This window comes from Branchiostoma floridae, chromosome 4 (genome assembly GCF_000003815.2).
Source record: "Branchiostoma floridae strain S238N-H82 chromosome 4, Bfl_VNyyK, whole genome shotgun sequence".
Classification (NCBI taxonomy): Eukaryota; Metazoa; Chordata; class Leptocardii; order Amphioxiformes; family Branchiostomatidae; genus Branchiostoma; species Branchiostoma floridae.
Genome location: NC_049982.1, coordinates 1,420,196 through 1,446,721, shown reverse-complemented (window position 1 = coordinate 1,446,721; position 26,526 = coordinate 1,420,196). Strand labels below are relative to the sequence as shown.

At 41.8% G+C, this 26,526-nt stretch overlaps 1 protein-coding gene across 1 annotated transcript in view; it reads right to left on the bottom strand.

The window, feature by feature from the left end:
- The window catches only part of LOC118414629 (paired box protein Pax-6-like), a gene marked incomplete in the record, with an annotated part of 94,710 nt that overhangs the window by 64,374 nt on the left and 3,810 nt on the right, over positions 1–26,526 (bottom strand). The window contains 1 exon segment of the mRNA XM_035818807.1: positions 6,942–7,169. Within this exon segment, the coding sequence (XP_035674700.1) occupies positions 6,942–6,954 (13 nt within the window).

The following is a 26,526-nucleotide window of genomic DNA, read 5'->3' as shown; positions in this document are numbered from 1 at the left end:
TTACTGACCAATTCTATGGCTGCAAACGTCCTTCAAAACCGTAGATTCAAAATGCCTTATTTTTGTATGTATGGATGTAGTAGACCTCATGAAAGCCACTCTCCTTTTGTTGTGTCAATGCTTTGTATTCAATAACGTTTGACAGAATCTCCTTGCATCTATCCATAGATTCCTAGCTCACAACTTTAATTTTTCCTCAAATATCAGCGACAGTCTATCTAAAAAGCTATGCTGAAACGATAGTCGAATTACTCTCGGAATGTTCCGGTATTAAAAGGAACTTGTATTTATAATTGTTGATGACCAAATCAACAACGGCTCTTTGATAGAGAGGCATATCATACAACATGTACTGTACTACTGTACATTCGAGATCCCTTGGGCTTCTGAATCCACTCAAAGGTTCTTAGTAGATGACTGTAAGACCCTTTAAGGCGGAGGTTCTGAGAAGTGATGTTTTCTCTGCCTGTAAGAGATGGCGTGAGGATGGAGAATCTCCTCAGCATCTCAAGGGACCTTCTGATGTTTTCTGAGACGAAAGTAGCTAATATTGTTGTGTGGAATCAAGCTATAGTTAAAGACAATGGTTTTGAAAATTAGTTCTCATGCTGGTAACAAAATGCTTAGATGTTCAACTAGATGCCGACAGGGATAAAATACTAGTATATTTAGTATGGTAGTATTTTCGTGTAGTTCTAAAGTTTGTCATGTCCACCATTTTGTGTTTTGCCTAAATATTTTTAGTGCATTAATAATTGATATTGAGTTATACTTTCATTGTGAATGTTGATAAAAGGCACTATATTGCTGAATATAATCATCATAGATGTGAAACTATTGTACATCTTGTGTGGCATTAATAAATGTATGTTTGCATGCACTTTTTTTTAATATGCTGTCCTTAGAATAAGAAATGTAAGAGTTGAAATAGATTGCGAAAGTCGATTCAGCCATAACTCAGATTGTTGATGGATTTCCCCATGATGTTATTCCTGTCCTTTCTGTCGCGAACGTCCCCAAAGTGGGCCGTACAAGGCGCGACATCGTGTCGCTCCTGTTGTTTTTGTTCTCCTGTCCGCAGGTTGATGGATGTGTCCCCCCCTCCAGCGGTGGGCTCGGCCGGAATGGGCCCACATTATGGACACATAAAAGGCGACAACCGGCAACAATGTTGCAGTTTTCTGCCTACTTTGCAACATATGGACCGACCATTAGGTGGTCGCCACGGTCGCAAATTCACTCAAGACGAACTTCTCTGCCTAAGCTTCTTGGCAAACTGCACCTTTACAACCAAAAACGTCTTTAATTACACACCAAAGTCAGTTTTCTATAGTAGCCAGAGCCATGTTTGACGTCAGCAACTAATTTTCCGACCTTGGTCCACAGAGAAATGATACAAACGTCCTTCGCGACATTTCTACGAATGCCACTTATCTCACACCTGGTGCACTGACCCAATCAAGTTGGTCCCAATTTACGATTGAGTTTTCGTTGATTAATAAAGTTTTGTAACATTGTTACAGCCAAAGGTCATAATGTCGCAATAATAATAGCAATGTTGTAGGTAGGTAGTTAGATCTTATAACTATAGAATTAAATTTCATACACTTAAAAAGTTTGCTACTTCAAATTAGCTAGGGTCAGCTTGGTAATTCTACATTTTTTGGGGTACATTTAAGCTTGTAAAAGCGTTGAAGCCGTAACAACTTGTATATTAATTCATTAGGTGGGAACGTCAAAGTATGGTCGTTTATTTATACCCACTTTCCACTAGAACGGAGCTCTCGCCGCGCGCTCTCTGCGACCTAAAATTTGAAATATCACTCAACGGATTTTATAGAAAAGAAACTTTTTACCATTTCTGAGTTTTGTCTTCTTATTCAGACTGTAACGTTTTGTATGATATGCCCAGTGTGAAAGCGAATATTACACATATCCTATTTAGGTCGCAGTGAGAGCGCAGCGCGATCGCCGTCTAGTAGACAGGGGGCCTAAATAAAGTTTAGCGAGGAACAGACATGGCCTAGTCGTCCCCCGTCTCGCCAGCACTCATCCCACCATCATCGTGGCCTCGCCAGTTATCGGGAAATCTCGTGTTCTCTCGGATTGCGGGGCCGAGCGAGGAATGCGCGCCATTCTGTTTGTTCAATGGCTCATAACATTGGCGAGTTTGTGTGCTGAAAGGCGGAGAGTTAGACCTCCACAACATGGCGGGTGTTTGGGTGCAATCAGGGCTGGCAATCTGAGCCTGGAACATTCTCATCGGGAACGGCTACACTGGGACAAGTTTGCTACATTGTGACCAAGCCAACCTTATGGACCATATCCAACAAAAATGACAATTCTCTCTGACAATAGCGACGACTACTGGATAGGACCGAGACCGAGCGCCATCTTCAGAGAGCCCAATTCAAGACAACGTCATTAACCCACATACGGTTGGACTAATTCGGATACAGATTTGCTGAAGACTTGCCATTTCAAACCGTTTCTGAGCTAATGTATAATGAGTTCTTGTTCTCTTCTACGCCACCGAAGCTATACCATGTAATATCGCATGCAAAACGGTTCGCACAATGACAGAAAAAGGTAACGGCAGTCAGGAACAAAGGAAACAAACAGGACACGTCTGAGGTAGGAAGGAGAATATTTCTGTTTATATCTTAGCAATTCCTCGTTTGTAACACCTGTAACTGATTCCGTCCGTAGAAAAGGCCATCCGGGTATACTGTACGCTTATCACAACCAGGATCTCATCAGCAAGCCCAGACAACAAAGGTCATAGTTAGTTACAGTTGTGCCAGCGTTGAATAATAAATACGGTGTGTAGTAACCAATTCAAGTCATTTTGTAGCCAAATTTGTGGCATTACGTTGACTTATACCCATCTTATTTTTCTGACGAATATATCAGCACTGATGAAACACATGTTACAACCGTTCTTCGTTGTTGTTTTTTTTCGTTCTTGGCTAGTGTATTATATGCCTGGGATTGACGGTGTGCTTTTGCGAGCTGTTATGACTCAAAGACAATTAAATTTCGACAGTTTCTATCTGGGTAACAACTCGTATTTTGAGAATGTTCTTTGTCTACGTTTAACAACAATAACACTGCATCCCTACAAATGTATTCTTCATGTCACTTTCGGAGAGGAAACAAGTGAGAGCTAATCAGTGAAAATATGTAGACAAGACAGACGACCGCTTGTTGAAGTAAACTATTCCCCGGTGCAATTTCCTGCGTCTTTAATGACTAAGATTGTTAGCTATATGTACCTGACTGTGCAGAGTTCTATCTATGTCGTGTATCTAACAGTTAGCTGGCATGTATCAGTACATGTGCTATATAGTTCTCTATCTGTGTTCTCTACCTGAGTGTATAATCTGTCGTGTGACATCAGCTTCGCCTAACAAGACGCTAAAGGCCCCCTCTCACTTGACGTGCGGCACGCTTGCGGCATTGCTGCGTTCGGAAGATGCTCAACGAATTTCAGAGATAAAGAACGAATTTTCTTACTTGTTGTATATTTTGTCGTCTTTTATGTTATACTTTTACGTATTGCGCAATATCTGAATCATAAAAAAACGAAGAAAATAACAAAACAGTGACGCAGTGAACGAACGCAGCAATGCCGCAAGCGTGCCGCACGTCAAGTGAGAGGGGGCCTTAAGTCGTGTATGAGGTCGCGGTTCTCACCCCGATCTGTCACACGTTTGATGTATCGAACATCATTCGTGTCAGGATCGATGATTGATCGAAACGGAGCGATAGGTTTCAGTCGTGTCATTAGGCACCCAAATGAGGCTGAAACGCATTGTTGTGTTGGGCAAAGGTGCTAGATATTAGCTAGAAGGCTTGTGGATATAGTAAGGGGTTACAAAGTAAACAACAGAGCATGTATTATCATTTTTTTTATGAGATGCGTTAGTGCCAAACAAAATGCTACAACAAAAATGTCTACATGAAACCTAACCTACCGCGATAAACTGATCAGGTATGTTCTGTCCGTTTCTACAAACGTTTGTTTACGTGCAAGTATGTGTGTTGTAACATCAGTCTAACTCTTGCTATGGTACTTTTCATGTGTCAAAATCTGTAAGAAATACTACGGACTCAACATCCATCAGAACAAACGAAAAACAATCTAACAACTGCCAGGTTACAACAGTTTGTAGGTCAGCATTCTGATCATGGTTCTGATGCTCTTTTATGAAGACTTAATCAAGAGTTGCATGCCACCTTTTGACTATTAGTTCTTGGTTTTTGGTACGTTCGGCTTTGAGACCAAATGTATTTCATGTGACCTCTGACATAGAACAATGGTGGCAGCAAAACAACTGGGTCTGGCTCGTCATTTTACGACGTTTTATTTTGTTCCTAACTTGACACATTAAATAGGCACCAAACTGAGCTTTTTGTACAACTCCTTCTGCTTCGAAGACTTTACTAACTGCTGCATTTAATTGCGTAGATTTACTTCAAGATTGGTATACTATAAATTATATAAACGCAGTATATAGTACATAAGTTTCGTTGGGGGAAATGTCAATATCACCGGTAGATTTCTTTTTCATTGGTTTGCTTGAGTTATGCATCATTTTTGTTCGACTAAATTGAAAACTTGTTGCAATTCACACTTTCGAAATATTAATACCGTACTATTTTGCTAATCGTCCAATGGAATTTTTTGTAACACTGGATTAAAAGCATTTATTTCTGACAAACTTTGTCTGAACGAAAGTGTTGACATGCTCAGTGTGAAACTTTGCAGATGGGCACACAAAGTTGGAAAAACAAAGCTACAAAGGTATGTAAAGAACACAGAAAAAAAAGCAAAATGACGAAAACTAGAGAGTCTAAGTTATATACAGTTACAAACAGACACAATAGGAAGTAAAAACGGTGAGAAAATTGTAACCAGCCCGTTTTGCAGTTTATATCGAGTGGTAATTTAGAGATTACTGTCAAGCTGTGCAGTTTGTAGGCTGCTATGGAAGTATGGAAATGTTCGTTAATTGTAAATAACCGAGGCAATTAAAGGCTTAACGGTGTTTCAGTAGGAAGAAAGGGCACAAATTGTCCCATATTGTGGGCTGATTGAGTTGTGTGCTTGTTATATTGTACGGGTGATGCGGTTGTCGGAACAGTGTGCATACACATGCTTGGACGGGCAGGTATACTAGCGAAATAACATATAAACAACATCTACACTATGGCAAGATACGAGGGGGGTTCAATAAGTTCTTTGCCTCACCAAGAAATAACAAGCAGAACTCAGATTTTCAGGCACAACTTCATAGTATGAAGTCTTTTATCAATATCCTCCAAATTTCAAATCATTGGAGTCATTACTTTCCAGGCATTCGTTTTTCCTAAATTAGAAGGTAAGTGGCGAGAAAAAAGTTGTGTGAATTGTGATCAGACATGTGTGGGTCTAGTTTCCCATGCCATAAATTAACAAAAGACGTTGTCAAAATGTTTGATAATGATTCTCTTCCTATTTCAAGCAAAAAGAATTGGGTTTCTAACTTCCAGCAGCGCAAATTGACCCACACACTCAGGTCAGGTCAATTGTCCACGTTTTTTTCCTTCTCCCTCACCTAACGTTACTGGGTGTCGCCTGCAAAGTAATGATCACACTAATTTGAATTTTGGTACATATTTATATAAGACTTTATACTTGACATCTATGCTTCGAAATCTGAGCTGTGCTTATTTTTTCTCGGTAAAGTCGGGGACTTATTGATAACCCCACGTACATGTATAAAGTCTTATATAAATGTGTACCAAAATTCAAATTATTGTGATCATCATGTTGCAGGCGACACCCGGTAACGTTAGGTAAGGGATAACGAAAAAAAAAGGTGGACAATTGATCTGCAACCTGAGGTGTGAGGTCAAATTGTCTGATCACACTTCACCCTTCTTTTTCTCCCCACTTACCTTCTAATTTAGAAAAAACGAATGCCTGGAAAGTAATGACTCCAATGATTTGTAATTTGGAGGATATTGATAAAAGACTTCATACTATGAAGTTGTGCCTGAAAATCTGAGTTGTGCTTGTTATTTCTTGGTGAGGCAAAGAACTTATTGAACCCCCCTCGTAGTCGACGAAGATGTACGGAACTTAACGCTACACACCAGGAGCTACCAACACAAGCACTTCTAACATACATCACGGTATCACGTCAGAGCAGGGTATGGAACAAGACTGTTTCCAGGGCCTGCACAAGCAAGCTCCTCGGCTCTAGGACCAACATTAATATTCCCCGTAGAAACTTTACCAACGACTGCCCTTTGAGATCGGGGTTCCGAACTCGAGGCTTTAAGGACGATTGGTGACTAGGTGCGGTATAAGCTACCTATTTCTACGATGCTTAAATGCTATGATCTAAACAAACAAACAAACAAACAAACAAGTAAACAAATTGAACAGAACAAAATTAAGCTGATGTTAACAGGGAGCGTTTGTTCTATATCTACTGCGTAAATGTTAGGATCCAACCAAACAAACAAGCAAACGGAAAAACAAACGAACAAGCGAGCAAACTGAACAAAATGAACTGAAGTTAAGCTCAAGTTAACAGTTGACGCTTGTTCTATTTCTACTGAATAAATGTTAGGTTCCAAACAAACAAACAAACAAACAAGCAAGCAAACGAACGAACAAGCAAGCACACTGAACAGAATGAAGCTAAGCTCAAGTGAACAGCGGACGTTTGATCTATTTCTACTGCATAAATGTTAGGATCCAAACAAGAAAAAACAAGCAAACAAACAAACAAACAAACGAACAAAGCAAACAAATGAACTTATAAACAGCGGACGTCTTTTACATTTTAAAACTGCATAAATGTTTAAGTCCAGACAAACTCGCTGAACAGAATGACGTTAGAAGTAACAGCGGACGTCCGTGCGAAGTTGGGCGGGAGTGTTCCTACCTTTATGGGGCATAGTCGGCTTGACGTCCACCGTGCTCTCCAGGGTGGTTCTGCGGTGGGCTCCGGGTGTAAACAGCGTGCGGGGCCGAGGTGAGCCGGTCGGTGCTGCGGTGGGCTCCGGGTGTAAACAGCGTGCAGGGCCGGGGTTAGCCGGTCGGTGCTGCGGTGGACTCCGGGTGTAATCAGCGTGCGGGGCTGAGGTTCAACCGTCGGTGGGCAGCGGAGGTTCTGAAACGGTAGGAAAATTTGTTACTAAATCACATCTGCAAATCTAGATCTACTCTTCAATATTCAGCTACCCGGTTGGCAAGCAAGGCTCTCTTCTTAACAGATTGCCAACATCTTTGCGTGGTCATTTTCGTCTGAATACGGAAATCGGCTAGATGAGGAAATAGACGTATGAGGTACGACTAGCAAAATATGTCTCCGTGCTACTGTAGGTAGTTATAGTTTGACTTATGTTAGTGTATGAAAAATGCAAACATTGCACATTCGATTGTAGATAATATAGTGTAGGTTGTAGTTGTAGTTGTAGTGGGGAAATGAGAAACAGCGATGCAAAGGTTCTAATGCATATAAATCTATCAATCTATCAATCGGTCTCTTTCTCTCCCCCCCCCCCCCCACCCTTTCTCGTACTCGTATATATCCGTGTGTGCGCGTGCGTATGTGTGTATGTATGTTGTGTGTTTAACGTTGGTGGTGTTTGCATTTAATGTAAATGAGCAAGGCATTTCAGATATCTTTTGATAGTGCTCATTTGCTTAATATAAAAGTCGTCTCGTTGTACTCAGAGTCTGACAGCAGGGTTGTAGCAGTGGTAGTTATTATGTGGTGTTAAGTTTATACTATAAGTATGATCACAAGATGACATATACGTCTCGCACGACGTTGGGAAAATACCGACCTTCTGGCTCAACCCGAGGCGAAATTTTTTTCTGTGTTACATAACTAGAAAATTAGCTGAACGTCAAACACACTGTCGCGTCGGAAAGTGCAAGTTGTGAAAACAACAACTGACAGCTTGAACCATCAACCCAAGGCACCTTGATATGAGACAGTGTTATGGGTTGTTTAAGCGTCCTGAAGGTACAACTCGTGGTGAAACCGGGAACAACGGCTCCGGGCGACCGAGACGTTTGATGTCAACACGCCGCAGGACAACACAGACCGAACACAACACAACACATCCCCACAGAACCGCTGTGTGTGGGACTGCGCGCTGTAACTGTATCCCATAGCCACGAGGCACGGCGATATCAATCGAACTGATTAACCAGGTTCCAACATTCCGCCGCACAGAGAGACACGGCGGTAGAGCTTCTATACAGACGGGCTACAGCACCACCATTGTACCTAGTAAGGACACTGTCCAATGTCCACTGTTCAATGGATCTCTTTTCATTTTCATACGTTGCTTCGATCAGTAAACTGTTGAACGAGAAATAAAACTAATACCGCCGAACGTGAACATTTAGTTGGAGTTTCAGACATTCAACTGTGCAATGTACATTGAACTTTCTAATACCCCAAAATGTTTCGATCAGAAAACTGTTAAACTAGGAAAAATTACTACCGCTGTACGTTAACATTTAGTTGGAGTTTCAGACATTCATAAAGTGTTTCGAGTGTAAAACCATCGCGGTTGGGTGAAGAGCTAGTCAAATGTGTTCATCTCATCAGAACGAATTTTTGTGTGTCTCCAAAAGTTTACTTTGATGTTGCTCACGAATGCATTTTAGGCACTCACCATGCAATTCAGTTCCTCGATTTAATGTACAAAGCTCGGTATTTTGGTGAAAAAATGCACTTCAGAGGTGTTTCCAACCTAACCAACATGCTGCACCGTTCTGTTTGAATGTGTAACATATCAACTTTATAGCAATACAAGTTGCACGTAAGACGAGGTGTTACTTGTTGACTCAAGTCTGGTCTAAGTTGGTAAAATAGCCTGGAAAGTATACTTAGAGGCTTTAAGCCTGTACATATATGTTTGTATACGTTAATAGTTTTAACTAAACAGGGACTTCCTAAATACACCGAGTTGGTTTTGTTTACGTTTAGATCGAATTCATTATTGTGTTACCGCGTTTTGTTCTGATATCAGCGTATTTTGAGATCATGTCAAATCTCTTCGATGCAGATATTTGTCTCCTTTTTTTCCATTTTGTTAAACTTAAACAAATGTTTACTTTAAAACGTGTAAAGCAATCCTAACAACGATGAACAGACCATATGCCGGTATGTACTGAAATGTCAATGTCCTCATTATGTAGTCGTTTCAATATTTATGTAAGCAAAACAGCATTGCTGCAGCGGGGTGAGGCCGCACAACGCTTAACTGTCGGTGGCGAATAGTTGCATTGTTGTACCTAATCACAAATCTAACGACCGCACCATGCCTGCATATACAAATGTATCGTTACCGTTGTTTAAGATGATTGTAAAATTCGATGTTGATACTCATTCTATTGTTACACCGAAACTACAAAGTTAATGTTCACTTGAGCCGTTAACAGTTGACCAGACTTCAAAATGAAGACTTATCAGCTACAATTTGGTTCATTGTGAGTAGATTACCTCGTACACCTGTAGGTATCTGCAAATGGTGTGATAGTAACAACACTTCAGTTGTCTGGTTTTAGCTGCTCGAGGTTAACCAAATGTAGAAAGAGCAGATACACACTCAGGTACTTTTTTTCTATCGGGTGAAAGGGGTTGGGGTGACTGGCCTGTTCGGCGGTTAAAAGTTCAGTGAGTTTGAAGTAAAGTGTTGATCCTGTCTGTGAACTGTCTGCGTCTGGACATCAGATCTCGTCCCGATCAGAAGCTCTGCCAAGCGGACTGCTGCTGGACAGGCGGTCCGTACCACGCGTACGACTGTAACCGTAGGTCTTCTGCACATAGATAGCTGTAGCAAGGCGTATGTAAACGCTCCGTTCATCTCGAATGATATTTTCTACTGTAATGGTTATTTTTGTCGCCATCGGTAGTTTCCTGTCTTCCCAAGGCTGTAAAAACGTGCGAAAAGAGGCTAGTGGGAATGGGAGGGGGGCAGTGCCCGGGTTTGCTCACCAGCGAACAGCCTAACTCCCAACCACCTGTTGCAGAGGATGCTCACAGACTGCACTTTTGCAGTAGGCGCGTGTAATCTCACACTGCAGAACACGGCCATGTGACTGCACTCAGGGTGCACTTTTGCGGGATCTCACACTGCATAACACGGCCACGTAACGTGTAGGGAGTAGACATCTACAGTACAGCGGTAGGAGGTGCTACGGAATGCACTCAGTCGCTGATTATAACATTGTAAATACCACACACAATATCAATGGGGAGCAAGGACTGGGCAGACTGTGCGGTTCTTTTTCAACTAATTTGCGCATTAAAAAGATGGTGTTATCTATACATAAACAAAAACAACGACATTCTGGTCTTGGGCAGAAAATTCCAGAACACAAGCCACTGGTTTGACACAATGAAGCGCCCGTATCATCATTGACACAAATGGTACAGCATCATCGGCTGTACACTACAAATAACAGCAGGCCTTATTTTCTATTTTCAAAGTTCATGAGCAATATCGTTAACACTATGATTGTAGCTATAGTGTGTTGTAAAGCCGACAGCACGCGCTACTGTTGCCGTAAACACCGCCACGCCTGCCGACCAGCGTACCCTGGTGCCGGGGGAACACCTACGGTCGGCCTGACTAACTAACCGGAAGGGCCCGGAAAGAACATCCGCCGACTGTACCCACGTTACCCCCCACCCTTAACGCGCCGAACCCACCGTCTCACAAACGCATGATTAATCTCGAAAGAGAAGAAAATTTACCTGAGAGTCTGTCTGCTAGTCCCGCGCTAATCTCTTAAGGACTGGGGTGGAAGCCTTGGCCATGCCGGGGCAGAACTGTCGTGCTACGGACCTGTCAATCACGCTGTGGGAGGGGCGACCGGAGGGTCAGTCTGCCCGGGGCCACGCAAGGTCAACGCACGTTCCATCTCAAGGTCAAACATCGATGACGTAACTTTCAAACAGACAACTTGTCCGAAATGTTCTGTTTCTATTTCCAAGTTTTCACAGACTACAAAATATTGTTGTGTTTTAATTTGTAACTCGCACCTTGCTAGCGTTTTGATTCCTACTCTTTGTGTATCGCGATTAACATCGTGTTGAAGCATTAGAAAATGCATTAATGTATTTTCAGTTCAATTAGATGATTAGATAAAAAGGCATTGCTTGTGAACTGTAGCAAACATTATATTATGCAATCCGTATTGCATTATTTATTAGAACCATTACCTGACTGACGATTCCCGTTTTTATCATGGCGTTAACTTTCCAACTTTGCAAACACACTCAAATAATCTTTTGTTACAAGTTGATTCTATGTTTGAAGGTAAATTGGAAGACAACTATACTAAAACTTTCATTTTTTTTACATACTCGTGATTTTTCTCTACAACACTCTCCAAAGTAAATCCACCTAGTTTTCAGAAGAGCTGAACAATGTTGGACCCCTTTCACTGAAATATTGATGTTGTCGGACTCTCCCGAACATGGTTCTCCAATGTAATGTTCTCCTCCTCTTATCACCTCCTCTGTGGAGGAATTCCCGGCAGACCTGCAAACGTCCACAGCGCGTTGTGCGCGCAGACAGCGTGCCGGCAATGTCTGCCGACATTAGCTTTTATGGCTCTCACCTCGCCTCGGCTACACGCAAATCAGCGCCTTCAGAACGGAGTCTCTAAACAGACGTGTCAGCTGGATGGCAAAAGAGACGAATTTGGCCAAATAGAGACAAGTTGGCCATGGCTATTACTATTCGGCCGAAGTCTGGTAGAGACTACTCCAGTCTACGATGTCTGAAAAATAATCAAACTTGGCCAGAGAAGGAGAAGGAGTATCCAGAGGAGTTTGTAATCATAAGGTAACGTTTATCGAGTGTATCTCGTGGACAATCGTTCACTCTATTTTTGTAAAATTCTACTATTCATAACCCAATGGAAAGGCCTTGTGAGGAATATAACATAGATATAACATACACCATAAGTTTCGCACCCGGCCCCACCAACATATTATGATAAGAAGTTTATATCTTTGTAGGTCTGTCTACATTTTCATTCAGTATTCATAATGTAAAACTCATTTTATCTGCAAACTTTATCCTAGATTATTTAAATGCTTTTGCATGAATGAAATGTCCGATCTGACCGGACTCTTGAAACGTTAAAGTGTTTAACACAAAACCTTTATCGCTTATATCCAATTCTTCTGATGCCATATTTTTCTGTGTGCTTATAGAATATATTTTGCTTTACGTTATGGATATGGCGTTGTGCTGCGGTCACTACTGATAGGCGTCTACACAATCCTTATCACACATTTCCTTCCAATAACCGCAGTTGTATATCAGCCTGACGTTACTTATTGCTACCATTAACTTCTCTTCCTCAGGATCTCCCCACAGATTCACCCTCACTCCGGCAACCCGCCTCGTTAACCCAAACATCTCACCTTCGATCTGTCAACACAGACGAGGCATTAAACACTAACAACAACGCTGCCGCAAGTTCGGACGAGACCAACAACGCTGCCGCAAGTTCGGGGAAACATTGAATATAACAGGCGTCCTAAGTTTTCGTTGTCAGCAACAACAACAAGAATCAAACAAATAGCAAACGGATCGCAAGAGCACAGTTCAATGGTTTGTAGAAAGTTCATAGTGTTTGAGCTATTTGGAGCGCATGTATAGCACAACACAGTATACTTAAAAGGTGTTATTGAAAATCAATGCCCTTTACAAGCACACAGGGAAGTAAAAATTTAAGGGTAATTTATTAATAGTAATTAGCATAAATTCAGATTCAACGTCAGCCTGACTAAATGTGCTATTACGGGCCATTTGTCTGTGTGTTTGATACATTTCCTTCGTCACAAATTATATACTGATGTTGTTGATTGTGTTGATAATGGTTAAACCGTTGCCCACCAGTACCATAACAATCACGTCGGGGTGAGCCACCGAGGTACGCATGAAGGCCCGGCGGGGGAGGCGGCAGGCACCACCGACGCCAGGCCTTACCAGTCCCGGGGTTTGCGCTCGGTGGTTACATTACGGGATCACTTGCACCAAAATACAGGTTGCTAGCAGTTTAGATATTTGAAGATTAAAATTGATAATAGCAATTTTCATTCAACTTCAACTTATTTGTATTGCATTTATTCATAATTGGTTCCGTGCCTTCCAGTTCAATCGGAGTTAGTTGTCGGTGGTTATTTTGAATGTGCAGACACAGAAATCTACAGACCTACCCACCGCACATTTCATCTGTAAAGTTTAAGATACTTTTTATCAAACAATAAGGCAGCTGACGAATTGGAGTTGACATTTTAAGGGACGTGGTTGCTGAGTCGCTTTCACCTCGTTTAACCAAAAAATATTAGTAACACACATTTTACACGAGGTAGATCCGTTCGTCAACTAAAGTTGATATCAAATGACATTTGTTTATCAGATGTGATTGCTGTTTCGGCGACCATTTTTTTTTGTAAAAAAGAAGTGTTCCGCTTCCGTTAAAAATCATTAACGTTGTAAAATTATTATCAAGAAGATTTTGACTGACTTGGAAACTAACAGGATTGTGTTAACTTCTATCAGCGTGGACAGAACAGACGATATAAAGAAATAAATCACTTGCGCATCCCTTCATTGTTTGAATAACGTGAGCAAGACTTAGTTTTGCTATAAGCGCTAGCACACTGATGCCTATCCAAAAGAGGCAAATGAATTACCTGCAAATTGTCCCGTGCACGGTCCAACTGTGCTGTCCCACTTATATTCCAGGCAAGTAGTCCACCGCATTCGGCAACAACTCTACACGAACTGAGAAGACGACAAAACAGACGTCCTATCCTCCACAAGCAAGTCTAATCGTTCGGCAACAATTCTATCTACAGAATCTGAGAAGCTGACAAAACATTCCCTCCTTCACTCGCACTCAGTTCTAACAACAGATACACGTACTAAGATACACGACCAAGCGGCAGCCAGAAGTATCAGACAGTCCCGAAAACTCCGTGCGCTGCACCCCGTCCGGTCCGTGCGGGCTCCCAGGGCCGACTGCCGCACCACGGGCGGGGCGAACGCGCTAAGCCCCCTCTTATCCCCCCGGCCTCCCCCGGCATTACCATCTCAATCGGACCCCATTCAACACACAAATTAGCTCCGTCATATTTTGATAAACAGCGGATCCCGGGTAAGCAGATTAGCCCGCTTTATGTTGGTCTTTTGTGGCCACTCTATAAGTACCTAATTGTTTTCTCTGCCTGCATTGATGAGGATTTAGTTTTCGGTCGTCACTTCTGTCATGAAGACATGCACTGCCAATGTAATGTTTTACTTCAAAGGAAAGACTTTTTCGTAATGAACTTGTTTTAGTAGAAATTTAAAGTATAAATTTCCAAAAACGACAATGGAACTTAACTGTACATGCATAATGAGTAACAATGTTGATGCTTAATCTTAATGTTAAACGTGGAAAGGCTAATTCGTATAGTGAACTTATTCAACTAAAAATACTCAAAGTATAAACTTCTAAAACGACACATGAAACTTAACTGTACTTGTATTATGCGCAACAATGTCGTCGAAAACATATCAAACGTTATTTTACATACAGGCATATGTACGATATAGTTTCCACGGTTTGTGCCATTCAAAACCCGGAGAATGATCATAACTTGCAAAATAATGACACCTATGACTGTAACATTAATATTTCGTTATCAATGACGACTGCTGTGGTTGTGATGTTTTCCCTATTATCTGTGCACATTTGAGAAGTCTGGAGTCCCAGTACTACATTGTTTGCATTAGATGAAAGTGTTTCTTAGTACTAAGTCTGGCTGCACTGAAGGACCCATGTAGACTTCACTTCCAGAACTGTGCGTTTAGCGTTTACCTCGATGCAAACGACCACATGTATTTATTTAGCCCCCACACCCCCCCTCAACACCAGTCGTCACCCAGTAACGACATTTGTGTGTTATCCTCTTAGCTTTAATCGCGTTATGAGCTGATAACTGCAATCCCGCGCTTGTACGTCCGCGGCAGGGGAATCACAGAGCTGTGCACTCCCGCCCGGTAAATTACACGTTTTGTCCGTCCGGGGAAATTTCTGTTGTACAAACCACAGTTTAGATTATAATTACAACACCATCCAATAACAGGTGAGTGATGCGCTTCTTGTGATAGGAAACTTGAGCTGCATCATAATGTTTCCAGGGAGGGGGGGTGGGGTGGGGGCTAAAATGGGACACGTTTACCATTTCAACACATTCTTGATTTGTTGTTTTTGTTTTTAACAATTTTGAATTACACATTTTGTCCGTCCGGGGAAATTTCTGCTGTATAAACCGCAGTTTAGATTATAATTATAACACCATCCAATAACAGGTGGGCGATGTGATTCTTATGATAGGGAACTTGAGCTGCATCATAAGGTTTAGGGCGAGGTCAAAATGGGACACTTTTTTTATATCAATATTTTCAAATTACACGTTTTGTTCGTCCTGGGAAATTTCTGCTGTATAAACCGCAGTTTAGATTAGCACCCCAGTAACAGATGGGTGTTTCACTTCTTATGACAGGAAACTGAGGTGCATCATAAAGTTTCCAGTCAAGGTCAAAATAGGACACTTTTTTTTTATTTCAACAGTCTTGATTTGTTGTTTTTTTTCGAACATTTTCAAATTACATGTTTTGCCCGTCCTGGGAAATTTCTGCTGTATAGGTGGGTGTTTCACTTTTATGACAGGAAATCTGAGCTGCATCAGAAAGTTTTCAGGCTGTTGATGTGACACATTTTCTGTTTCGAATTTCGTAATCTGTTGTTTTATCTGAAATTTTTTTAATAATTATCATGTTTTGCTTTGTATAAGTCACCTTTGATCGTTGGAAGATGATAAAAATCAGTCTCTTATAGAATCTCTTCTTTTTCTCAAAACCTCCACTAATTGTGCAGGTATAAACATGTAGGAACCATTGCCAAAGTATCAAACTTTTTACAGACGCTAAGAAGATTATCGCGAACTTTACCCTTGAACATAAGAAAGTATCGATCTAGTAGCACACCACTTTTCTGTTAAGTTTCCATACAATATTCAATATTCTGCTCCATTATTAACTTTTGTGCCACATGTAGCGAAGAGGCGGTCGTTTCAACCGCTTGACAATAGAATATCATAATGTTTCCATCCAAATTCTGTTTTTTCACAGACGAATATAGGCGTCAACATACCTTTAAGTTCGATTGTGGCTTGGGTAAACACTAAAACCCCAACACATATAAAGTTGGTGGGTTTGAAATGGTCTTGTTAAAAAGAATCCCAGTATCGCTCATCTCAACCAAAATTTCATGAGTTTGTGATCTAAACGGTTTTACGTTGTGCGTTTTTGTTTTGTTTAGTGAAAGCTTTGGAAAAGTAGGAATAATCAGACTGGAACTTTTTACAGGATAGCTTCAACATGCACACTCCATATGATTAAAAAATACATATTTTGTCAAAAAAAAAACAGCATCTGTAGCAAGTAAAGGAGCAAATATACGTTTACAAGATGTTACTTGCACTTTAGAGAAAAACATGTATTGTTCTAACGACATTTCTAACGCGACATAAAACAAATAGTTATATGAGCTGCTTCTTAAGACTGTAGAAGCATGGCGATTGTTTATCAAAAACTCGAGCATGATGCTCAAAACGGCATAACCTTTAGCCAACAACAAACTTCGAACTATTAAATCACCTTGACTCAGATCAGAAGATTGTTTGCACTGATAAAAGACATATTCGCCAGGTTTCCCATTGACATTCCAGAATTTCTACACTGTGTTGCCAAGGTACAGTGTAAAGACTTTTCTTAAATGATTAAAAGTCTAGATAGCTTTTGAAAAGCTGCACAAGAAATGTAATTGTTTTTTTTTTCGCTAATCTGTTTCAAAAACTTTGAAAATCAGTGTATTAGATAAAACATAACTTAAGTACAGCAATTTCATAAAGTCCGCTATATCTATACAAACAAGCGGATACAAATGAATTAACCCAAGTGTATATGAGTAGGGTTGTTGAGCCGAACGTATCGTTAACACTTCTAGGTTTAAGGTATAAACATTTAAAGTGTATTTATCTATTTGTACTCAGTAATGTAATTGCATTTACGATCGTATGTATAGTATAAAACGTTTCTTGGTACATCCTTTTGTAGAATGTTAGAAACTGTTTCGATAAAGACAACACCAAAGCATTAAACTTTGCCACCACTATTTTACATCTTTATATGTATTTTTTTTCAATTTCATAATCATCGTCGCCATATTTTTTTTCAATCAGTTTGTTTGTACAATGTATATTCATGATTGATTTGAAAATTATTGCAAAGGCACTGTATTTTTTGTGTGCAACAAAGTTCTAAATAAAGAAATAAGTGCTGGCCTCGCCATGCGTTCTTAGTCTCTACCAATGTGGCTGGAAATAGCCTAAATAACATGCAAGTGGTGTGAGTGCAATGGAAATTGAGTACAGTTAGCAATAAGGGGGACTTGCTAACTTTCCGATGGACGGACTCTACTGGCCAATTTTTCATCCTATTCTTGGCCGAATCCTACCACAATTGACCCATAGGAAGACCTGGTAGAGGCTAGTGTGTCCCTATAACGTGTAGATCCCATAGTACATCCCTGGTACATTGGTAGAGACTTGTGTGTCCCTATAGCGTGTAGATCCCACAGTTTATCCCTGGTACATTGGTAGAGGCTAGTGTGTCCCTATAACTTGTAGATCCCACAGTTTATCCCTGGTACATTGGTAGATGCTAATGTGTTCCCATAACGTGTAGATCCCATAGTACATCCCTGGTACATTGGTAGAGACTTGTGTGTCACTATAACGTGTAAATCCCATGGTTTATCCCTGGTTCCATGGCGATGTTTACATGTGAGCCAGCCACCTGGATATAAATCTCGGGTCTGTCGGCTGAGGCAACCGGCCTGATCCGATTAGCCCGGCTGTTTAAGTAGGCAGAACCGAGAGTTTATACCGAGCAAATATCACTTTAATTACATAGACTGTACTCACCGGGCCCTGGCGGGATGATGAAAACACATACTATGACATAAAGTTTATACCGAGCAAATATCACTTTAAGTAGGGAGAACCGAGAGTTTATACCGAGCAAATATCACTTTAATTACACCGACTGTGCTCACCGGGCCCTGGCGGGATGCTGAAAACACATACTATGACATAGAGTTTATACCGAGCAAATATCACTTTAAGTAGGGAGAACCGAGAGTTTATACCGAGCAAATATCACTTTTAAGTAGGGAGAACCGAGAGTTTATACCGAGCAAATATCACTTTAAGTAGGGAGAACCGAGAGTTTATACCGAGCAAATATCACTTTAAGTAGGGAGAACCGAGAGTTTATACCGAGCAAATATCACTTTAAGTAGGGAGAACCGAGAGTTTATACCGAGCAAATATCACTTTAAGTAGGGAGAACCGAGAGTTTATACCGAGCAAATATCACTTTAAGTAGGGAGAACCGAGAGTTTATACCGAGCAAATATCACTGTAAGTAGGGAGAACCGAGAGATTATACCGAGCAAATATCACTTTAATTACACAGACTGTACTCACCGGGCCCTGGTGCAATGCTGAAAACACAGACTATGACATAGACGTATTACAGCAAGGAAAAGTGAGAGGTTGGTTGTATATTCTTCACTGTCAGATCGACAAAAATGAATCGATAGAAGAAAATGACTAACGGGGTCTAGCATAGAAAATCGGCAAACTGTCATGATCGAACTATAGCAGGAGCGTTTCTCCAATTTTAGAAATGTGGTTGAACAAAATCCAGTCCCTAAGTTGCCACTGTCTGATTTTGTTTACAGACAAACGAAATTGAAACTTTGAGCTGTGATATGAAGAAAACCTTTGCGTGCAGTAGACACTTCATACTTTCCCTGCCAAATGACTATTTGAAAAAAAAAACACATAAAGTAAAACTGCGTCTTGAGGGAACCGAATGTGCTACTGTAGAAGCAGAATGAGTATTTCTGAAATAACTATAAACCAATGTTCACCATTTACTTTCAAGTAACATATTTCTGTTTTCTGCGGATCACAAAATCGGCTTCAAAAAGTTGGTTCTCTCGCATATCATCATTCTTACTTATCAAAGTGCAACTGTTAGCATTAAGTTTGGCAGTTTAGAAGCGATAACATTCAACTTGTTGTTTTAGGGGCGAAAACTGAAATTATTGAAATGTTGCCACGGCAACGATGATGTCGTCCTACAGAAATGCCGTAGATGAGATTAATCTGTGTTGAGTTCAGATTCGTGAAGAACGGAGAACCGCGGTAAACACAGGTTCGATCTGTGTAAACCGCCACTAGAGGCGTAATTCGGCGTGAAATTATGGACTCCTTCTGCTCCGCGGCTTGTGTGGGGACAACTCAACTGTCAGGGTGTGTACTATGCAGTAGATGCAAGCCCTGTATGGGACCCCTGTCCACTAGACGGCACAGCGGCCAAGGTATCCTTGCTTTCATGATGGGAATATGATGCAATATGTTAAAGTATTATTTTGAAATTCATCAAAAGACAAGGCAAGTCTCCGTAAAAGCCAAACAAGTTCTTTTTCAGCAATAAGCAGGTTTTTTTATAGCTACTGGTTTCCTATTGTTTTCCAAATAACCGCCTACAAATACACCAAGAACTTCCTGAAGCATAGTTGAACGCAGAATCCTAATTTTTGGCCGTCGAACTTCAGAGAAAGGCTTGAGTTGGACAGTCTAAAGTTTTTGTCCTTTTGGTGCAACGATTATAGTTTGCCTGAAGTTACTCAGATGACCTCTCAACTAAACCTTCGGAACTCGGAAAGCGATGAGAAACATCAGAAAAATGTACGTATTTGAAAAACGAACTAGCCAGAAATGGAGAGAGTATGTGGAATCGGCCCCCAGTGCTGGCAGGCTGTGCCGTCATGCGGAAGTCTGTTTGTATTCTTGGCTCAAGCCGCGTGTGAAGAGTAAACAGTCTGATCTACATTTGATGAGGTGGGTCGGAGTAGGGGGGGGGGGGGGTATTAACTACACGGTACATACATCTGTATCGTGTAACCCACCACATGGCATAATGAACCAGTCTCAAACTGCTAAGAAACTGCGTATGAATAAACCGACTGATGTGCAGGCATTTCTAATCTGTGCTCGAACTATGCACATATCATTTTAAGTTACGCACGCAGTGAACCGTCGATTGGATCAACCAAACCGTTAACAAACTTTTAAAGTACAAGTAGCATGGTTAAGATGTGATAAGAATGAATGAAGACCTTTATTGTACATTCATACCCACTGGGTTTAGTACAGGTCACAACAAATGATACAATATGATATAATGATACAATGAATCTACACTACTCAAGGATCGTATTCTACTGCGTACATTCGGCTTCTTCTCGTTTCTTTGTGATATTGAAAATGTAAGAACAGATATGCTTTATAAGTAAAGGCTTGTCTAGATTCATAAGGAATATAAATTTGTCTATATTACTTAGTTGTATGAAGTGGGGGAACATGGATTCTATTAGTCTGTAGAGTTCAGCTCTCTCTTTCTTGTACAAACTACATTCTACTACAAAATGATAAGGTACACCATACTGTAGCAGGGGGGGGGGGGGGTGGAAGCTAAATCTCTACAACCGAAGAACCGCCACATGGTTTACAAACTCGGTAAGTGGAAACAAACGGATGCGCATCTGATGAGCTAAAAAGGCTGGAGACACCGCATGTTCGAATTCACCTTAACCTGAATAACCAGGGAACTGATAATGTTCTCCTCTACATGCCTCTGGTCCAAACAAACTCAAACTTACTGAAGATTTTTGCAAAGACGAATGTCCGATTCCAACTACATGAACGTAACGAATGTCGATATCCCGGGTTGTCAAAGTTGCCCTGCAACATCGCAAATCTAGACGTAGCTATTCGTGCCACAGCCAAAACCACACATGCGTGTGCACGTTAACATACCGTGTATCTGTTACAAGTCGCACAGTTAAGTTCTATCCATATTTCTGTAATTGTAAAGTAAGGTAGGTATTCCTGTACGCTAGGATACGGAAGTGTCGCTTTTACAAGAGTCTCACAATCAGCAGGTAGGTTGTGTATAATTTTTTTTTTCTACCAGACGCTTTTCTTTGTCAAACAAACTAACATAGGGTGAGTGACTTGCTTCCATCTTATCTGTAAGACAGACAACTTATTGTTTCCTATTTTTAGGTCTCAAATATAAAACACAATCTACTTGTTTTTCATTCCGCAGCCTACATTGTTTTTAAACGCAGTTGTCCTGTGCTGTGGTTTGCCGTCCGAACCCAACAGACAACTGTTCCTGACTACTACCACCAGTCGTCACAAACTCGATCATTACCCCCACTGTCCGCCCAACGCGGGATTAAACTGTTTTAATGGCTTCTCAACAAGGTGCTAATTACCTCTGTAATCAAACAATGGGCTCTGATTTTTAATTGGCTTTGAGAATAGCAGGGGTGGGTCTGGTTTGTGTTAGATAAACAATGGGAGAGACTGCGCGCCTGTTCAGTAGTGGGGCTTCATTAGTACACATTCCAATACACAAAGGCTGGCTTCTGGTAGGTCTGATGTCCAGCGATAAGTGCAGTACGCAGAATAGTACATGTTTTGTGGAGTATCGGTTTATGCACACATTACTAGTTTGTTGATACTAGTTAGCACTCAATGTGGAAATTCATTGGACATAACTAAATTGAATCAATTAAGGAGGTTGAAAAAGGAATCTCATTGATTGAATAGTATGATATGGCAATTTTGATTGGATTAAGACGAGCTCACTAAAGCCAAACGGGTTGAAATTTGAACCTGTTTTCGTATATGTCATATTTACTGGGTTCAACTCTTACCGTTGCATTATAAAGATGTAAACACGCGTTTTCAGGACACACCCTTTCCACTGGGACAGCGGCCTCGTTGCGATTGCGTGATTTGACAGATCTCTGAACGAATTAACTGCAAAACGAACCTGTTCACGCTATTGCCCTTAGTGTTTTCCAGTCGATCATACTTCTATGTTGCATGATATTCTAATTTTAAAATCAAGAGTTACGCAAAACCTATCTAGGTCGCACCCAAGACGCAGAGCGGTCGCCATTAGGTGAATTGGGGGCTTTGCCAAAAAAAAACAAAAAACACTCAGGTCTCTAGATACGCTGAAATTGCCAAAAAGATACGACAGAGTGACCGTGGCCCACACATCTAATTGGAGATGATGACGTAAGGTTCGGGACACCACTCGCTACTATTGCTATTAATAAACCAACCGTAGGTGAACCGCCCTCTTTGCGAGTACCAAAACAACTATCACCGTCCGTCAACAGGACATCAACAGGTGTTCATTTTTATCAGGGCCATCAGGTGGCAATAAAACTACTCACAGCGAGTACCAAAACAACTATCACCGTCCGTCAACAGGACATCAACAGGTGTTCATTTTTATCAGGGCCATCAGGTGGCAATAAAACTACTCACAGGGCCGAGTTCCAACAATGGCGGGTAATTAGCGCGTGTGACACAATGATGAAGATGTATGGAAAGTCATCACGCTAAGTGGCCAGCGCTAATTAGGAGGGATCGGGGCAGGGAGGGAGGTGTGATACACAACAATTGGGGAGGCCGAGTCTTCCTTTTTTTAACTGAGAAAACTTGGCTGGCGTACTTCGTGGAAACGTGGAGGGGTGATTGCGTTGCAGAGCGATGTGCAGCCGGAGCCTAACCTCTGCTTGGAGAGTAGGTGCAAGCAGGGATCGGTGAGGTACACCAGTCAAACGTACAGCGGGGTCATGTTCAAATTGGTGTTCTAGTATTCATTGCTGAGATGCTTGATGTCGAATTTCCAAAATTCACTGTACCATTCTAGACCAGAATTTCTCACCACAAAAGGAAGTCAATATACTTCTAAAGTGACGGAAAACTTGATACTAACAAGCTTGTTTTCATTTCGGTTATAACGTATAAGTTTGCAAAAACATTGAAGTTAACATGTTTTCATGAAATATCCAGTTCACTAATGAAAGCGGGAAGAACTAGAATTAACCAAGAAAAAGTCATGATTATTGAAAATATTTGTTTGTAAACCCTTAGTAAACATTAACTACGAAAAAAAAAACATCACACTTGCATTATCATATTTCATCTCAATCATGCAGGCTAGAATGGTGTTCACGCGCTGTAAAAGTTTTTAAAAAACAAGACGCGTGTATCACTCCGCGATGTGAAGTGTCCTTCATTACTCCGCCGCGTGAGTAACGCGGCCTTGTCTATGGGGAAATCTACGGTGTTTTACTGTCAGTTTTATTGCACGCTACGGAGTTCAAATGGATGGATGTGCATTTCATTAATCATCAACAGGTGCAACAAGAGAAACAATAGGGTCGTGACAACAGGTGTGACGGCAAAGTGTCGTAGTATATATTCAAACAAAAATAGACATCGTATAACAAGCATTATGATAGTCATGACACAAAGTGGAACATTAAGAGAACCAAGAAGTGTGAATAAAATTATTGTCAGGTTTTCCGTGGTACTCCAACGGACGAACGTTGACTGAGTCAAAGGGGTAGCTGCGATGAAACAGTAATAAAATACTGACTAAACGTGCATGTGTACTTTCCAAAATGGTACACAGAAGTAGCAGAGTCTGAGAATATCACACAGTTCAGTTCAGTTCAGTACTACAGCCCTTGTAAACACTATGAAAAAAAAACACACAGAGCAACATAATTTCAATGTATTACCCGACGTAAGGCTACAGAGGCCGGCATAGCCAAGGCCTGCGAGGCGGCACGGTTTGAAATGTGCAGCGAGGCGGCATGCAGGCATGCGCAGAGGAAAGGTCGGTTGTGTACGACCTGTCGGCCTGTACAGGTATTCCTGACAGGCCAGTTCACACGCCTAGCCTACAGGTCGCCTGTGTACGCCCTGTCAGCGTGTACAGGTATTCCTGCCAGGCCAGTTCACACGCCTAGCCTACTGGTCGCCTGTGTACGCCCTGTCAGCGTGAACAGGTATTCCTGACAGCCGGTTCAGAGTTTAGTTGGATACATGCCCAAATCGACAAAACGTCCACTCACCCCCTCCCTCCCCAAACGCTAACACTCCATACAGACTTCCGTATAAGTAAACACTATTTGTCTGACTTGCTGTTTTTAATATTAGCGAAAATAGTCCAAGGACGGTTCGACGGTGTTCATGAACATAAATTAATAAGTTTACTACAAATCTGTGCCCGTGGGCTTACTGCAGGTGACATGAGAGATTCAAACTGTGTAAAAAAACAATACCACAAGTGTCAACTCTAGTCTGGAGGTTCTGGGTTATTGGGTTCGACTTCTTTTTGGAGACATAATTATCATAACGTAACACACACACCCGCCTCAGCGCCACCGCCGGAAGGCCACCTTTCCAGTAGACGGCGATCGCGCTGCGCTCTCACAGCGACCTCAATAAGATATGTACAATCTTCACTTTCACACTGGGTATATCATACAAAACGTAAAAGTGTGACTGAGAAGACAACAAAACACACACAAGGTGTAAAAAAAGTCGTTTCTTTTCCATACAATTCGTTGAATGATGTGTCAAATTTGAGGTCGCAGAGAGAGCGCGGCGAGAGCGCCGTCCGAGTGGAAAGTGGGTAGAACCAGACGCTCGTGCGGAGGTGACAGTGATGGATCGGTTCTCTCCAAACCAGACATGTAGAACACGACGGGCTCTATTCACTCCATAAACCCCACATGATCGATGGAGCACAGTCAGAGATAACGGGCGCTCAGTGGAGTAATCAAACATAGAATAGCATCACATACGTACACGTGCCAGAGCACAAATCACTTCGACATGATAGACAACAGAATCAACAGTGTTTTACAGGCAAAGTTAGAATATATTCATTTTTACATTATATTCAGTGTCTTTGCATGGATGCCATGATCAAATGTAAACTGAACACAGGTTCTGTTTATAGCTTCATCAGGTTGGTAGATGGTTAGAAAAAAAGTTTCTGTGACAAGCCATGAACAGTATTTACCTGACCGACGTTTCAATGCCTTTGGAGATACTTTCTTCAAGATCTGAATGAAATCAGCTACACAAAAAGTTTCGGAATCATACATTGGCAAGGCAAAATATTACTTAGATTTTCATGTGAACTTTGTTATTTACGATTCAATGATCATTTCCACCAGGTAATGTCGAGTTTGACAACTATTGAGCATCACACTGCAGGGTTAAAGTGGGAATCAGCTCTGTTCATTACATGCGTAGATGTCATCTTGCAGGTGAGGTGACCCATCTATAAATACAAACGTCTTAGATGCTGTATCAGATTACTTCACAGGTGGTTCCGGATCCCAAGGAGCTGCCTGAGATCAAGAACCTGCGTAAGGAGCTCTGAGCAGTGAGCCTCAGCAGATATTACAGCACGGATTAGCTCAGTACTAGAGGGTCAACTCATGTGACCTGTTAGTCTCGTCTATACTTGTCGTGGATAATGTTAGATGTATTTTATGACTGTCGGTGGCCATAGACTCATTTGTAAGGTGTAAACTGGCATAGCTTTGCAGGTGGCTCACCCGATATGACCCGACAAAGGTACAGAGTTTAACTCACACTGGAGGCAGTAACTTTGACTGCGTCCAAGTTGTGATTACGAGTTTAGTAAGCCTTTACTCACCCGTACACAAGACATAAAGTAGTTAAATACAGTTTAATGGGAGGAAGATATGTTTAGTTTGGTCTGTTGGTGTCTAATTGTCCCAATATGCAACACAACAGTCTGAATACCAACTGTGAACGCGGGTGAGGTCAACCGTTTTCTCCTGCCGTAAATCCTGCGTGCACCATTGGCGGGCAATCCGGTGGAAAATCGGCGCGTTTGCTCGGGATTCTGCTCGGCCGGACGTGCAGGTTCGCCCGTCTGCTTGGGTAAGTCCCATCGATGCGCGATCCGGGAAGCGCCGGGGCTGTAATGCGCTTATCCACCTCGGATGTCACGGTGTGAAACTGGGCCTATCTATCACCGGCCGCCTCATTAGAGATGGGCACCGACTGTTTGTCTAGTTGTGAAAATGCACATTTAGGTAATGACCCAGGCACGAAACGCTCCTTACCGGGTCTCTCCGCGCAGAAAACATCGCGAACTGAAGCGGCAGGTGCGGGCGTGAGGCTCAGTCGGCGCCGGGACAGGCTGGTGTGCGTCCGAGGCCATGTAGCACACCAGGACAGGATGGTGAGGGCCCGCGGACAGACTAGGGTAGCACACCAGGACAGGATGGTGAGGGCCCGCGGACAGACTAGGTTAGCACGCCGGGACAGGATGGCGAGGGCCCGCGGATGGGTACGTGCAACAGCGCCGGGACAGGCTGGCGAGCACCCGCGGAAGGACCCGGGAATTTCAACGAGGTGACGGCGGGCACAT